The following is a 15,380-nucleotide window of genomic DNA, read 5'->3' as shown; positions in this document are numbered from 1 at the left end:
TGTTGTGGTGCGAGTCATACAAGACTCTTACAATGATTGCATCTGCTCTGACTTCACTTCTCTTATCCTTGACACTTCCTGTATATGAACCTCTGTAGAAAGAGAAACACCTCAGACAGTATTTTCTGCCCCCCCGTGGCACAAGTCACGGCCCCAATACACAAAATGATCTTTATTCTTTTGACTTTTCGATCCCACACGAGCTTGTGAACGTTTACAAAAACCTCTTGATTGACCCGTAAGTGCAGAAACACTCGAGTGAACGTTTAAGACAACAACAACAGTGAAAGCACTTTGTCAGCTTAACATAAAAAAAACATAATACTGACAAAACCCAGCTTCTTTCATGTGTAAATTTGTCAGATTTACAGATGACATCACGTGAAAGATCCCTCGTCACTCTGCCGTGTCAACCGAGTATCGGATGTAAACATAAATAATGTAGAGAACATTTTTACTCCATAATACAACTGAACAAAAACATGAACGAGCTCCTGCGTGAATCAGGGACTACACTGGTTTCAGAAGCCATCGTTGGATTGAAATCTACACGGATTGTGAGTTATGACTTTGAAACAAACAACCACTAGTGACACAGGGTGAAAAGAAAAAGCACCTGAAAACAAGAAGTCTGAACAAAAGTTGTTTCTCGTTTTAATTTGTGGCAGTTTTCATTTTTTTGGAATGTCACCCACAGATAAAAGACAACAAACAAGAGCTTCAACTACAAGGTGTGAGATCATTGGCCGTGTGACTCCCTTCACAGCGTCCGGCTGCCGTCTCGTCCCGCAGAGTCCGAGTTCCCCCGCAGCTCCGTCAGGCTCTTGAAATGAGAGAAGAAGAAAAAAGTGTCCGGACTCCACCTCAGTTCTGTCCAATCAAAAGGCCAGCGCTGGCCGGTTCTGCGTCAGACCCCAGTCCAGAAGGGAAAAAGGCGATGAAGTGATGCTTCTGTAGAAAAAGTCCTTACATCCCTATTTGACTGGGTCTCGTCAGGCCCTTGAAGACTCGCAGCTTTCCTGCCCCGGTCAGATCGAAGCTGTAGTCAGTAGTGACGTACGGCTTCTCTCCCTCAAGGTCAGACTGAAACACACACACAGGAATCGTAAGTCACTGCAACAGAAAGCTTCGGACTCATTCTTACTTCACTTCACGAGTTTGACGTTGCTTGAAGAGAGGTGTGTTTTAATCCTGATTAACACTTCACGATTTTCAGTCTTACTTGCCAGTTTCTCTATCGACAGGCACCAATCACTGTGTGTATAATCTTCCAGACGCCATCAGATCACAGGACGCGGTGAATATGGTGAAGATGCACGTTTTAGTTAAGTGTCACATAGACAAACACGTCTATAATCAGGAAAATCAACCAATAATCATGCGTGTGTGGGACAGCGTTACAAACTCGGTGCAGTTTATATTAACTGCAACGTGTTCAGTTCGAGCACAGTTCGTATTCTCTCGTGTTCGGACAGAAAAAAACGCAGCTGGAGCGTCATTCTGTGAGCAGGAGAATCGGATGTATCGCCTCACGTTAATTTTCCAGATTAAATATAGCTTGAAGGTCAGTTGGGGGTTTCTCCTGATGAAAGAGTGTGTAGTGTAGTTTCCTGTCGCTTGTCAGCCGTGTACTTTGAAAGTCGTGTAGTGTGAACTCAGGCGTGGCAGAAAGCGTCGGACTGATCCATGCATCACTTCATGGGTTTCACAAAGTGTAATGTTGTTTGAAGACAGGTGTGTATTTCAGTCCTCTGACCTGAGTTGTGAGGACGAAGAAAGGCAGCGAGATGGCTCCCAGCAGGAGACAGTTGACCTTGCGAAGGACGGAGGGATCTACAGGCGTCAGCAAGAGGTACAGACCTCTCGCCATGTCGATACCTCGAAGCACACCTGCAACACACAACATACAAACAGCTGATTGACTTTGTCACACGAGTTCGGTGAAACCTTTGAATCATGTCAAGAACGTCCTGGGTTCTCGTGTCATGTCGTCTGCTCAGGTTTGACTTGAGCTGCGAATCCGAGAGTTTGATTGTAAGTGACAAGAAGCCTGACGGCCCAGCACGGAGCAGCTTACGTACCAAAGCCCACACATGGACAGATGGGAGCCTGGGACAGCAGGACCGGACCTCCTCTGCTTGTTAGCTTCTCGGCCAAACAGCAGAGCCCCACCAGAGAGGCATTGGCCGCATAGAACATGTGACCGGGCCTCACCTCGCAGTGGATCACACCTAAAGCCACGGCTGAGTGCGGCACCTGTGGGTTCAGAGGGAAACTGTGAGGTTCTAAGTAACTCCAACAACTTAGTTACTGATTTGTTTGATCCACATAACAAACAGAAACGTAAAAAACAAACTCAAAGCTCATCATGTGGAGAGTAAAGGGCTGCAGGTGTTAAGATAAGATAAGTTAAAGCTTTATTGATCTGCACACTGGGGAAATTCACTTGTTACAGCAGCAAACAAGTCAAAACGAGGTATTGACAAGACAATAGAAATGATTAAAAGACAAAAATAAAAACAAACAGAATGTGTACATAATAAACAGTCTTATCACGTGATGAGAGGAGAGTTCACAGACGAGGATGCTGCATCATCTTTGTCATGTACCTGGTACGGGGTGAGGCTGTGTAGAGGCCGAACTGGTCCAGGATCAGGAGACTGCAGCTGACTCAGGTAGGACAGCAAGGACAGCTCTCTGTGCTCATTGCTGCGCTGGTGTTTCCTGTCATGTACAACACACACACACAATAAACAACACACAAGAGACTAAATCAAAGCTTTCCTATTGAATCACAGGCCGATGAGGTGAACTCACGCTGTTCCTTGACGTGCCACCCCTTGAAACTCTGATTGTACAATGAGGTGAGTGTAGCTTCGGGGGGGACTGTGGCTCTCTGTAAACTCCTCCAGAGCGGTCTGGGTTGGCGGGTGCGTCTGAAAGCCGTGTGCCGTCCTCAGGAACTCCGGACTGAGGGAGGGACACTGGGTTAAACCGCTGTGACCGAGCTGGACGACGTGCGAGACCGGGAAGAAGCGGATCATGTCCACGAGCAGCTGGAACCCAAATCCTGTGGAAGGCGAAGACGAGAAAACACTCTGTAAACACCATTTACAACCAGTGTATTCACAACTCTTCATGTTGGTTCACTGCTGACCTTTGACCCAGCCCATGGTGTTGATAATGACGGGGGTTTCTCTGCTCTGGGGGCGTCTGCGCCACAAGGACTTCAGGGACTCCAGGTAACGGTCCAGGTTCGACTCGCACGACGACTGACCGTAGTAGATCATGTGCTCTGGTGTGCGCTGGTGTGTGAAGGGTGGACCTGAAAAACCACTGAGGGTGAATCTACTAAGCCAACCACACACACACACACATATATAGTAAAGGAGTATGGAATAAACAGATACATATTAAAAAGGAGGAGTTGATAAAGATGTGTGGGAGGAGATGGGATTAAAAAAACCTACCTAGAAGTGGTTCGCTGACAACTGACAACGACAGACAACCAGCGGGGGTGAATTCTGTTTGACCGAGGTCGCCTTCCAAATAATCCACACACGTGGTGCTGCAGACACACAAACAGACAAACGTGAGATCGTATTATTATCTCATATTTTGACTGTATCGGCCTCTACAGGAATGTTAAGTACTGTGATGCACAGGGATCATATCAACACCAACCACATCACTTTAACGATTCAATATGATGAATAATCTTCACATACAAACTTAAGATATATCACAAAATATCGACATACTTTTTATACAAATGAAGAAAGCATGTTGTGTTAATATTAAGAGAACTTACTGATTTAGTAAAGTGTTGATGAGGGTGCGGATAAATGATGACTTGCCCACATTCTTTGTTCCACATACGAGGATAACTGCACAACCATCCATGTCCCCTGAGAACAACAGACAGGTGTCAATCAAATGGGATTTGAACACATAAATCTGTGGACTTCAGTCTGTTACATACAGTGCATGGTTTTATTCAGAGATGAAAACTGATACGAAGCTAAAATATGAACGGTGGCACTGCTGAAAAAGGAAAAGTTAGATGAATAGGAAAAACGATTTTTTCTGTTTTCTCTCAGGCTGCATCAGTAATGGATTTAAAACTTGTTTAAAAACTTAAAGTCTCACCCCAGCAGCTTATTTCACTCCCTAAATTATATAATATGTAAAGCTCATTAAAAAAATGTCCCCCTTTGATGGTTTAAATGTAACTCTACACCAGTAGATGGTAACTGGAGGCCTGCCAACATTAATATCTAGTTTAATTGTGGACTGCTCCTTTAAGACATCCTGTGTTGCCTTGATACAACAGCAGCCTCTTCTGGTGACTCTGTTTCTCTCAGGTTGGTTCAGTAATACACAAAATCATTCTGATAAAATGATGAATACAGACGAGCTGAAGGCTGCTTTCAAAGAAACCTGGAATATATGAAAGTTTCACCTTTTGAATTAAACTAAATTGAACTTTCCCACAAATTTTTAATCTTTTGAGCTGGACCTGTAAAGTGATTTAACACAAAACGAAATCTCCTCAGCAACTTCAAGTTGGTTCATTAAGTGTTTCACAGTTTATTGACCTGATTTGGTTTGCTTTGCACGTCACAAACAACGACAGGGTGATAATGTATTAAGGTTTAACCAGGACCGCTACATTAAAGTCTCCATTTCCTCCAGTTTACACAATGAATTTCATGTCTCACAGGGACTCACCTTTGCAGGCGCTGACCACTGAGGTGAGAGCATCTCTGTTGCTCCTTGACAACTTCAGGCCCTCGACGGTGCTCACCAGAGGAATCATCCCCAAACCATTGAGGGGAGTGTCGAGAACGGCCGACACGAGTTCACTCTACGAACAAGGCAGAGGGGAAAAGCTTCAGTTAGTCAACTCTGACAGAGACTGCAACATTTTGTGATATTATATGAGAAGAAAATGTAAAAAAAACATCAGTTTACTTACCATCGGGGGGCTGAACAATTCATTGAGCTCTTTGAAGCTCGACAGAAACCGCGTCAGAGGCGTCTCCATGGGCTCCAGCAGGATGATGGACGAGCGCGACGTTATGCTTTTGAGCAACTTTTTCTGAGATGCTGCAGAAGACACAATCAAGAAAAATGTAGTGCATCAAACAAGACACTCTGTCTCTTCCTAGTACACAACTAGATACAAAAAACAAATACACAAATAACTAATACGAGAGTTGATTGGTTACCTGTTGACAGATACTTTCGGAGGATGTGTGACGCCTCAGTACTGTGATCTCTGGAGTTAGCAGAACTTTCCACTGCACTGATGGTCAGTGGACAATGTGAGGCGGGGGAGAAGAGTGGATACGACTGCTGGCCCTCTTCAATAGTGAAGCCCATCACTTCTACACGACCGTACAGGCAGGTCAAAAAGCACTTCCCCCGGAAACACAGGTTCTGCAGGAGAACATCGTTGTGTTCAGTTAAAGAAATGGACTGAAGTGTTTGAAAGATTTGCCGTTGTTGTTACTACGTGAAGTATCCTGACACATACCTGATCCATCTGCATGACAAGCACCGCGTGGTTCTGCTGATCATCCCTCTCTGCGCAGTAATGCAGGGCCTCTCCCTCCAGTCTGCCTGGTCGGAAATCCTCAGAGTCCGCCGAGGTCTCCACGCCGTTCCCGTGAACAGCCTGGGAATACTCCTTCCACTCCTGTGAGTCATCGGACTCGTTGTCCATTGTGAATGCTGCACTTCCATTAGCCTGACTGAAGGGTTTCTTCAGTGCAGACTGTGCAGTGTTTTTCTTAGAGTCAGACACAGACTTGGCTTTAGTCTGCAGCCTCTTGACCGAGGGTTTCTTCTTCACGGTCGCCTTGTGCTCTTTCACCATCCTGGCCATGACCGGAGACGAGCTGAGCTGAGAGGAGCTGACGGGAGGCCGGCTCCGTTTACCCCTCACATCTTTCCACTTCTGAGACTTAGCAGGGCCCTTGACCTGTGCCGTTTTGTTCACCTTCATTTTTCTCTTATCAACAATTACTCATGAGGGAGCCGGTGAAAAACAAAGGGGGGAGCCTGCAAAAAAGAGAGGCAGAAAATTAGCAAAAAGGTGCATCGTCTACGAGGGAACAAGCTGTACATATTCATGTATTGTCAGTAGAGCCATTTAATCCAATATGTGCAATAATTCTCATGTCTGTTTACATCTTATTTATCTATTTGAGAGCGAGTGTAAGATGATATGAAACTGAGACAGACGTAAAATCCTCATGTTAAAGAAGCTGAGAAAAATACTTGAAATTAGCTCTAATAAAATATGACTTTCTGTTGATCTACTGAATGATTAATGGGCTGATTGCACTGGTTGTAGTTTTAATACGTCTGTGAACAGAAGGATAATAAACCAGTTACTAATTTTTCCCGCAGTAATTAATATTATTAGAGCTGCAGCGATTAATCGATCAACTAAAAAAATAATCTGCACTATTCTGATCATTGAATAATTGTGTAAGAAAATACATTTAACACCTGAAACATGAAGATTTCTAGGTTTTCTCTATAAAACTAAATATATATTTGTTTTGTTACGTGACATTAACAGTTTAAATTCATTTCTGACAGAGGTTGAGTTCAGATTCACAAGTTAACGGAAACTTATGGACACTGAGGTTTTCTTCTTGTTTTTGATGCACATATTGTGGAGGAAGTTTGTCATTATGATATTCTAGACACATGGTTACTAGAAAGTATTTGAATTGTTTTTGTTTTTTTAAATGAATCTAGACACAATTCACTAATCAGTTAGTGGACAATAAAAACAGTCGTTAGCTGCAGAACTCATATATATATTTACACAGATAGCTTGATTTTAATAACAGTGCACAGCTAAGCTAACCATGCTAACCCAGCAGCATGTCGCCCAGCGGTGAGTCTCTTTAACTTCTACTTCCTCCACGTGTGAGTCCGAGTGGTCAAACCTTTAAAACACTAACGATGCACGAGACGTCAGACAAAGTTAGAGATCGTGGGTTTTTAAAACCAAGCTGCAAGTTTCCTCAGCTGCCTGTCGAAGCAGGAATTAGCATTAGCTGCTAGGCTAGCTGCTGCTGCTGCTGTAGCGCTCCGGTGGTGACAACTTACCCCCCAGCTTGTAGTAGAAAATTAAAAATACAAAAAACCAATGCCGGGATGTGGATGTGCGCTTTTATGATTTAAGAGGAGTTAAGAGTTTGTAATTTACTGGAGTGAATCCCGGGAGGAGGCTAAGTGTTACCGCAGCGGTGCTAACGAGCTAGCTAACATGTGTGAGCAGCAAACACACGCAGCGTCCAGATGGTCGACTATGACTTACCCGGAGTTTGCCTATTTACACTTTAAAGTGGGTTTTCAGCCTTATTTCTCTATTTAAACTGATCACAAACCAGATTTAAAAACACCAAACACCATTTAAATCACCAATTAACATTTTAATTGCGGTAATTTAATTGTTATAGCAACGAATTGTGGTGTTTTGATAGTGGGCAACAAAGATCATTCCCGGAGTTCCTCGCGTAAACACCGTCACTTCCTCTTCCTGTTTGCAGTTTTTTAGGGGCCTAAAAGAAACGAAAACAAGCTGCACGCAGCGCAGCTTTGCGCTATTTGTTTCCCGCTGCGTGCGTTAACCCTCAGATCGGGTGCAGCTCGCCGATAAAGAGGAATCGATCGTCGCGTTGGGTTCGATTCCCGCTGATGTGAGCGAGGAAATGCTGCTGTCGGGTGAGTGTCACGCTAAGGGAGCGTCTTTAAAGATCCGCGCGAGGAAATAAACGTGAAGCTGCACAAGGTAGACAGATATTTTTTATATTTACTAAAAAACTGCAGATACACTAATGCCGGGAAAATATTCTATAAATCTGTATTCTTAATAATCCACGTGATGAATGTGTCATCAACTCAGATGCAAGGTAATAAATGGAGTAAATGTGTCTGCAGGTTTTATGAACCATTGTAAACAGTGCAGGGGCCATTTTTGTCTGCAGCCAGTACTTCAAGTAAAAGTGCAGTACTTGAGTAAATGTACTTTATTACTTTCACCACTGTTTTATCAGAACCAGGTTTGTTGGCCAAGTATTTTTGGAAAGTCTGTATAATAATAATAATACACTTTTTTCGTATAGCCCCTTTCATACAAGAAATGCAGCTCAAAGTGCTTTACATACAATATTGATCGAAATAAAAATATGTTAATAGAATAAAAACGTGTAAAAATGTAATTCATATAAGAGAAAATATTTTAAGTAACTTAATAACACGTTAAAATGACATTTAAAAGAAAAGGAAATAAAAAAGAAAGTGTCGCCGATACTGTATAATGAAGGTGACTGGTTTCCACTGGCTCTCTGTGTACTTAGATATAAATGTAAAGGACGGTATAAGACTAGTAATTCTTTTAATTATCGATTTTCTAGTTATTTGAATTAATGATTTAAAAGATAAAACCTGATAATATTCAGCTCACTCACTCTTAAGATAAATAAAAGCTTCTCGTCACAGTCGAGAAGATTAAATCAGCGTTTCCTTTGCTTTAAAAACACTTAAACAATGAATTCCTTATCAAACTAGTTCGTGATTTTTCTTTGTCAATCAATTTGATTGATTAACTGACAACTGATTTAAGTTCTTGGAGGATCTAAGACAGTAGCAAGCTGAATAAAAAGATAATCATCAGTTATTGTGATAGTTGTTTATTGCTTTTTTAGTTTTCCACTGAATAAACAGATTGATGTTTATGTGTCTGATGCAGCAGCAGTGATCGGTGAAGCTGGAGGGATGCCTGCAGCCGAGAGCAACCATGCACAGCAGGTCCTGTCCTCCCTGAACCAGCAGAGGGCGGTAGGCAGGTTCTGTGATGCAGCGTTGAACGTGGGAGGGGGGCTGGTCTACCTCGCCCACCGCAACATCCTGGCCTGTTTCAGTGACCTGTTCCAGCAGTCCCCCATGCCCGCTTCCCCGTGCATGGAGGTCTACCTCCAGGAGTGTCCCAACGACGGCCTGGAGCTGCTGCTCAACTTCCTCTACACCGGGGAGCTGAAGCTGGATCCTGGCAACCTGGACAAGGTGCAGCATGCGGCAGCCAGCCTGTCTGTGCCAGCAGCCCTTCTGCTCTGTGAGCGGTTCAAAGAAACGTCTGTGGGTCCTGCGCCTCTCAAGCGTAAACGAGGCCGCCCTCGAAAGACCACGTCAGACACAACCCCTCAGTGTTCAGTCAAAGACGAGAACGTGGTCGTGGTAACAAAAGATGATTCTGGGTTCGATCCTGAACCAGCCACCACTACCACTGCAACCACCACCACCACCACCACCCGCTCAGGTCGTGTAGTGAAGGGCCCCAAGCGACTGGTGACTGATGAGGTCCCCACCACTGATTTAATAGCCACTGAAATACCCAGCACGAAGGCCCCAAATATTCCTGCTGAGAAAGAAAGTGGTGACGTTCGAAATCAAAATCCAGATCAGCCAAGTGTAGAAGCTGAGGTAAAATACACAAATGTACAGTAAGCATGAAACACCTCACTGTGACTGCGTGTTTGCTGCTACATGCAACCACAAGTGCAAGTAATGATTGACACTAACATGGTCGTTATCGTTGCAGACAACCGAGCTGCAGATTGACAAAAACGACAACGGCGTGAACCAGGTGACGGAGGAGGCAGAGGAAGACGACGACGTGGGGGATTTTGAGGGTATCACCGAGGGTTCGGACGAGGAGTACGTTCCCGTCGCCGAGCCCGCTCCTTCAGCTTCGTCCACATCGACGGCACGGAGACGCAGGGCCCAGAAAAAGATGGAGAAAGCAGAGAACGGTGAGGCCGCGGAGGACGACTCAAAGAAGGACTCGGTCCAGTGTCCCATCTGTGACAAATCCTTCAAGAGCAAATACTACCTCAAAGTCCACAACAGGTAAATGTCTTCTCTGTTTCTACCCCTTCAGGTTACTGTCGAATCTACTGACGTGTCTTTTTTCCAGGCGACACACGGGCGAGAGGCCCTTCGGGTGCGTTAAATGTGGAAAGAGGTACTTCAGGAAGGAGAATCTCTTAATACATGAGATCAGGGATTGTGCTCGAGTGCAGGTGAGTCATGAAATCAAACAGTTTCAGCTCCAGAACTTCAACTTCACATATGAAAGTGTAACATCAGTGGTTTGTTCTGATTACAGACGTACACCTGCGCGACGTGCTCCGAGACCTTTAAAGGAAAAGAGCAGCTACGTCTACACGTCGTGTCGCACACCGGAGAAATGCCCCACAAGGTGCCCCCCCCCACACACGCAACAAACACGGACGACATTAAATCATATCAACGCTAAAATGAGTTTATTTTAAAAATGATCTTCATTGACATGGTCTTTATTTTTCAAACAGTGTTCATTGTGTGCTGAACAATTCATGTACAAGAAAAACCTGACGATTCACATGATGAAGGTCCACGGTTACCCCAAACCACACGCTGTGAGTTTCTCTGTTCATGATCACGTGTCAACACTAAATAATACTTAAAATGTGTTATTTAACTTCTTTGAAATACTTTTACTGTAGTGAAATGGATTTCCATGTACTTGTAATTACTCTTATTAATGTTTGATTTTTTTAATACCCAGTGACATAATAAGAGTGAAAGGATTCAATTCATGTTTTATAATCTCTTATAACTTGTGTAGTAAAACTTGAGTTTTTTGCACATTTGCCTTGAATTCATTTTGTTGTTTCCACTCTGTTAAAACAACATTTCATCTTAAGTGTCCCCAGTGTCCCAAAACCTTCCTAACCCGGACGGAGCTGCGTGTCCACGAAGCAGCCAAACATCGAGGGGAGAAGCCGTTCGTGTGCGAGGAGTGCGGCCATCGAGCGTCCAGTCGAAACGGGCTGCAGATGCACATCAAAGCCATTCACAGGTAGTGGAGCGTGTTTTGTTTATGACAGTAATGCCAACTTAATGTTTATGAAAATTGGCTGTGTAAACGAATGGGAGTTAATAAACTTTCAGAATTAGTCCAGTAGATCGTGGAGTAGGAAGGGAGCGCTCCTATAAATTGAAATTCAAAATCAAAGGAGGAGAGACAACAAGCTGCTGCATGGTTGAAAGTGAGACATGTGATCTATTGGACTGAATCCATTCATTTAAGGACTTACATTTATAAATATAGGGTCTAGGTTTGAAAAATACCATAATTCCCCTGTAAATTAACAAGTATAAAAACACCTGTGCAGGTTGAGTGAGTCTTTTCTTTCAATGTGCTTCACAGAAACGAGCGGCCGTTTGTCTGCACCCTGTGCGGTCACGCGTTCTCCCAGAAGAACAACCTCAACATGCATCTGCGTATTCACAGCGGCGAGAAGCCGTTCCAGTGTCACCTCTGTGGAAAAACCTTCAGGACACAAGGTCATTAAACATCCTTCCTTAACTTCCAGCTGGAATATTCCTCTGTCGGCGAGAGTGTGGCGCCATCTGGCTGTTGTTCATTGCACTGATTGTTGTCTCTTTAATACCAGCCAGTCTAGATAAACACCACCGGACGCACACTGGCGAGCGTCCCTTCGGCTGCGACGTCTGTGAGCAGCGGTTCACGGAGAAAGGCGCCCTCGTCCGCCACAAGGCCAGCAAGCACGAGGAGGGTCGTCCCCACTGCTGTCACATATGTGGCAAAACCTTCAAAGGTGAGATATCCAGATAAACGTTTGGTTCAATGTGCGATGAACACATCGTGTTTTGTGTTCTGATGAATCCGGTGCTAAAGACTCGCTCATGTGGTTCTTCACCAGCAAGGGAGCAGCTTCGTGTTCATCTGCGCCGCCACAAAGGCATGAGGAAGTTTGAGTGCCTCGACTGCGGCTACAAGTTCACACGACAGGTTGGTTCACTGACTATTATTGTCTTTGTTAATAAATCCTCTGATGATCTGTTAATCGATCCTAAAATTGATCTGAATCACGCAACAAGGTTTTATAAATACATCTGTCTAGTAATCTTTGTCTGTATGTGGCTCGCAGATCTCGAGAGCCGCTCATCTTATCAGCTTCACACTTGGACGTGTGATACATTCAATATTAATACAAATTTGAATAAACAAACGTCCTGAGCTCTGTAGCAGCGGAAGCTCGGACCCAACAAAAGTGACTTTGTCGATCTCGACAACGGCAACTGGGTTCTGGGTTCTGAGACGAGGTTTACTGGATTAATATTATAAATAATAAACAGATGAACCGCTCTTTGTGCAGCAGCAGTGGCTTCAGAGTCCAGCACTCGCTCATATTTAAATTCAAATGATGTCAAAGAGATTCAGTTCACGATGCAAATATTCATATTGTAGAAGTTAGAACATCATCATCTTATCAGCTTCACACTTGGTGTGTGCAGTGTCGAACTTGGACGTGTGATACATTCAATATTAATAAAATTTGAATAAACAAACGACCTGAGCTCTGTAGCAGCGGCGGCTTGGACTCATCAACAAAAGTGACTTTGTCGATCTCGACATGGGCAACTGGGTTCTGGGTTCTGAGTCGAGGTTTACTGACTTAATATTATGAATAATAAACAGATGAACAGCTCTTTGTGCAGCAGCGGCGGCTTCAGAGTCCAGCAGTCGATCATATTTGAATTCAAAGGATGTCAAAGAGTTTCAGTTCACGATCACAGAGCAAATATTCACAATGCTTACATGCTAGAGATTAAATGATTATCTGAATAGTTGCAGATTAATTAAAAATTTAAAATCCTGTTTCTCTCTTCCAGGCACATCTGAGACGACACGTTCAAATCCACAAACGCACCGAGAACTACAACCCCCGCCAGAGGAAACTGAGGAACGTGATCGTGCAGGATGTCGATGGAAGTTCTGGCGAGAATGATTCAACAAAAACCGCAGGAGTCTCGCTGACCACCGAGCAGACGGATTACAGCCCGGACACCGGCGACCTCCAGGAAACCACAAACCAAGAGGCTGACCCCTCGCCGGCAGGAGCAGGCCTCGGCGCCAGCTGCATCCTTCGGGTGGTGATCGAGCCGAGCGACCCGGTGATGGAGGAGGTGGTGTCAGATCCGAACCTGGGAGCGGTCGAGGCAGAGGGAAGTTTCTCGGTGCCAGAAGTCTTGCAGCCGCCGCAGCTGGTCACGGGGGCGTACGAGTCCACGGGGGACATGGAGGGGATCGTCGAGGACACATCCGAGAGCAAGACATGAGAAGTGAAAGAGACCGACGCCTTCGTAGAATTCAGGTCAATGAGAAGCACTTAAAAGATGAAGCAGGTGGAGAATCACAGCCTGAAACGTTTGTCCCTGCAGATCTCAAGATGAAACTGTTACTGAAACGGCTGCTGACGAGTTTCTAGTCGTGCAAGAGAAGCGAATACATTTCATGCTCGTAGTAATTTATACATATTTAGGTGAACTGCATGTTTGTTAAAACAGCTCGAAACCTTTGTTTGGTTTAATTCAGCCTCCTCATCCCAGTGAGTCCAAAGCAGCTGGACTCTGGAAACCATAAAATATCTTGATCAGTCTTTAGATTTGGGCAATTTAGATGAGAAGATTAATAATAAACATGATTTGCCTTGTTCACTTTTGTGATTTATGTATTTCTTTGCTGCAGGATTGATGTTTTCATACACAAGTATTTGTATGGACTAAACAACATTATGTGGTTTTCAATGAGCCTGTAGGTGGATTTCATTTTCATTTGACTTAGATGAGGGTAAAAGATGATTTTCTTATTTTCCAAAATGTCATCAAAAGGTGCCCAGTGGGGTTTCTGGCAACTAGTCGCACCATGAAGCGATTTTCTTTGCATGAAACATTAATTTATTTAAGATTTGGCAAATTATCCATCTGACGTATGAACGAGCCGACAGGCACAACAACCTGTTCTGTTCTAGGACGACTATAAAACAATGATGCTGTATTAATTGAGTTAAGATGGAGATTTAAATCGTGCAGCTGTTGATTGGAGATGTTCCTGGTTTACAGATGTCAGAACATTGTGTGAATCATTTAACACGCAGGTTTATGATTAAAGCTTTATGGGCAAAAACATGAGCATACGTTTGAAATTCATAAAAAAAAACTTTATTGACTTCTCACACTCTGCCACAGCTTCTGTCCGTAGTTTATAGAAGTGAACATTCGTATTCATCGCACAACTCGAGTGACTCAGCAAAATAAACTCTCAGGTCTGCCTGCAGTTTCATGAATGGCAACTACACTGTAAACATTACAGAAACACAGAAAGGATAAGAATATACTATATTTACAAAACTGATTCAACAACACAAACCTGTATGAAAACTATAAGATATAACAACAGCACAGATCATCGTCACACAGCGGTGATGTTCCTCTGACGTCACGCTGAAGGTGTGAAGCTCAGATGCTGTTCTGATAAAGGTGAACTGCTGTGATCCAGGTTTATAAATCATATAAACGCACGTCAGTCCGTCAACTCATGTTTGAAATGTTTATTGCAGCAGCAGAACAATTAGATTTTGGTTCTTCACTTCCCGAGATTAGATAACTTTAATATAAAGGGGAGTGATGAGCAAATATTTATAACCCCCCTGTCGGAGCCTACAGGTGGATGCTGGGCTGGGGTGGGGTGGGGGGGGAGGGGCTGAATCGACAGAGGCACTGACGAGCAGAGGGAGAGATGGGAAATAAGATGCAAAGGAATCAAGCTTGTAATATAATGCTATATTTTAAATGCTCCGTTCAATACTAAAGTGGCTGAATTTTAACTGTTCATAACAGTATTTGCGTTTCCCACCCTGAGTGACGTCAGAGGAAAATGGCCGTCGTACGACTACGTTCTATGGAAACACACAAAATTACAATTTTCCATTAAAGCAAACGTTATTTTACACAAGAGCACAGATTGGATTTCCAGTTGAGAGCGCCGACCCTTCACTAGTTTCACTGCTCTTGTTCTAGCACAAATGCATCCATAAAAAAAAAAAAATCATAAATACAATTTTTTAGGAAAATACTTCATGCACATCCTGCTGGTGGTTCTAAAGAAGGGGGGGGGGGGGGGTGCAGCCTCATCATCACTCGTTGGATTAGACAACTCTCTGGTATTTCTGCTCTCACATGTCAACACATCCGATTCTGTTTAGTGCTAAATATCGATTGTGATCGCAGCCGTTTTTTGGAATGTAGACAGATTGTTGTTGTGTCTGGGCAAACGTTTAGCTTCTCCTCCGGGTGAAGCACGGTTAAATAATATTCCCCTGAAGGAACAGTCGGACTCTGGACTGATTTAAAGGATAAAGATTGACCTGGCGCCTTCATTACCCACAATGCTACTCGACCAGTTGGAGAGTCAGAGTTTTGTTATGCATGTGACTGATCGATCA

At 43.8% G+C, this 15,380-nt stretch overlaps 2 protein-coding genes and 1 long non-coding RNA gene across 6 annotated transcripts; 1 reads left to right on the top strand and 2 right to left on the bottom strand.

The window, feature by feature from the left end:
• Positions 1 to 152: 152 nt before the first annotated feature.
• On the bottom strand, positions 153 to 7,792 carry nol9 (nucleolar protein 9). Of its 2 annotated transcripts, none has more exons than XM_034590711.1 (13): positions 7,132 to 7,792; positions 5,540 to 6,066; positions 5,232 to 5,442; positions 4,979 to 5,109; positions 4,732 to 4,867; positions 3,812 to 3,908; positions 3,471 to 3,568; positions 3,158 to 3,325; positions 2,818 to 3,070; positions 2,610 to 2,724; positions 2,082 to 2,256; positions 1,757 to 1,890; positions 153 to 1,083 (listed from the first exon to the last, which is right to left on the bottom strand). In XM_034590711.1, the coding sequence occupies exons 2-13, from the start codon at positions 6,008 to 6,010 to the stop codon at positions 967 to 969; spliced, it is 2,106 nt and encodes a 701-aa protein (XP_034446602.1). In that variant the 5' UTR covers positions 6,011 to 6,066; positions 7,132 to 7,792; the 3' UTR covers positions 153 to 966. The 2 variants fall into 2 exon arrangements, with proteins under 2 accessions (XP_034446602.1, XP_034446603.1); XM_034590712.1 differs by having other exon boundaries at positions 5,540 to 6,065; positions 7,657 to 7,752.
• Positions 7,571 to 13,591, top strand: zbtb48 (zinc finger and BTB domain containing 48). 3 transcript variants are annotated; one of them, XM_034590709.1, is made up of 12 exons: positions 7,571 to 7,749; positions 8,777 to 9,507; positions 9,626 to 9,933; positions 10,001 to 10,106; positions 10,193 to 10,285; positions 10,398 to 10,484; positions 10,773 to 10,927; positions 11,279 to 11,415; positions 11,526 to 11,690; positions 11,796 to 11,884; positions 12,769 to 13,296; positions 13,332 to 13,591. In XM_034590709.1, the coding sequence occupies exons 1-11, from the start codon at positions 7,737 to 7,739 to the stop codon at positions 13,213 to 13,215; spliced, it is 2,331 nt and encodes a 776-aa protein (XP_034446600.1). In that variant the 5' UTR covers positions 7,571 to 7,736; the 3' UTR covers positions 13,216 to 13,296; positions 13,332 to 13,591. The 3 variants fall into 3 exon arrangements, with proteins under 3 accessions (XP_034446600.1, XP_034446599.1, XP_034446601.1); XM_034590708.1 differs by having other exon boundaries at positions 12,769 to 13,300; positions 13,336 to 13,591; XM_034590710.1 differs by having other exon boundaries at positions 7,620 to 7,749; positions 8,780 to 9,507; positions 12,769 to 13,300; positions 13,336 to 13,591.
• A 448-nt stretch (positions 13,592 to 14,039) lies between these two features.
• Positions 14,040 to 14,584, bottom strand: LOC117764701. The gene is made up of 2 exons (XR_004614428.1): positions 14,526 to 14,584; positions 14,040 to 14,379 (listed from the first exon to the last, which is right to left on the bottom strand). It is a non-coding gene; the product is annotated as an uncharacterized LOC117764701 (long non-coding RNA).
• Positions 14,585 to 15,380: the final 796 nt, after the last annotated feature.

Source organism: Hippoglossus hippoglossus, chromosome 7, assembly GCF_009819705.1.
Source record: "Hippoglossus hippoglossus isolate fHipHip1 chromosome 7, fHipHip1.pri, whole genome shotgun sequence".
In the NCBI taxonomy this organism is placed as follows: Eukaryota; Metazoa; Chordata; class Actinopteri; order Pleuronectiformes; family Pleuronectidae; genus Hippoglossus; species Hippoglossus hippoglossus.
The sequence above is the reverse complement of the archived record's forward strand: the minus strand, read 5'-3'. Positions and strand labels throughout refer to the sequence as shown.

What these genes read in the sequence shown, in the direction of transcription:
- nol9 (XM_034590711.1), bottom strand. Translation starts at nt 6,010, where the DNA reads ATGAAGGTGAACAAAACGGCACAGGTCAAGGGCCCTGCTAAGTCTCAG. An exon ending in AATTGTTCAGCCCCCCGATG is followed by an intron (nt 4,868 to 4,978) that starts GTAAGTAAACTG and finishes CCTTGTTCGTAG; the next exon opens with AGTGAACTCGTGTCGGCCGT. An exon ending in CTGTCCATGTGTGGGCTTTG is followed by an intron (nt 1,891 to 2,081) that starts GTACGTAAGCTG and finishes TGTGTGTTGCAG; the next exon opens with GTGTGCTTCGAGGTATCGAC.
- zbtb48 (XM_034590709.1), top strand. An exon ending in AGCCAAGTGTAGAAGCTGAG is followed by an intron (nt 9,508 to 9,625) that starts GTAAAATACACA and finishes TTATCGTTGCAG; the next exon opens with ACAACCGAGCTGCAGATTGA. An exon ending in GCTACAAGTTCACACGACAG is followed by an intron (nt 11,885 to 12,768) that starts GTTGGTTCACTG and finishes TCTCTCTTCCAG; the next exon opens with GCACATCTGAGACGACACGT.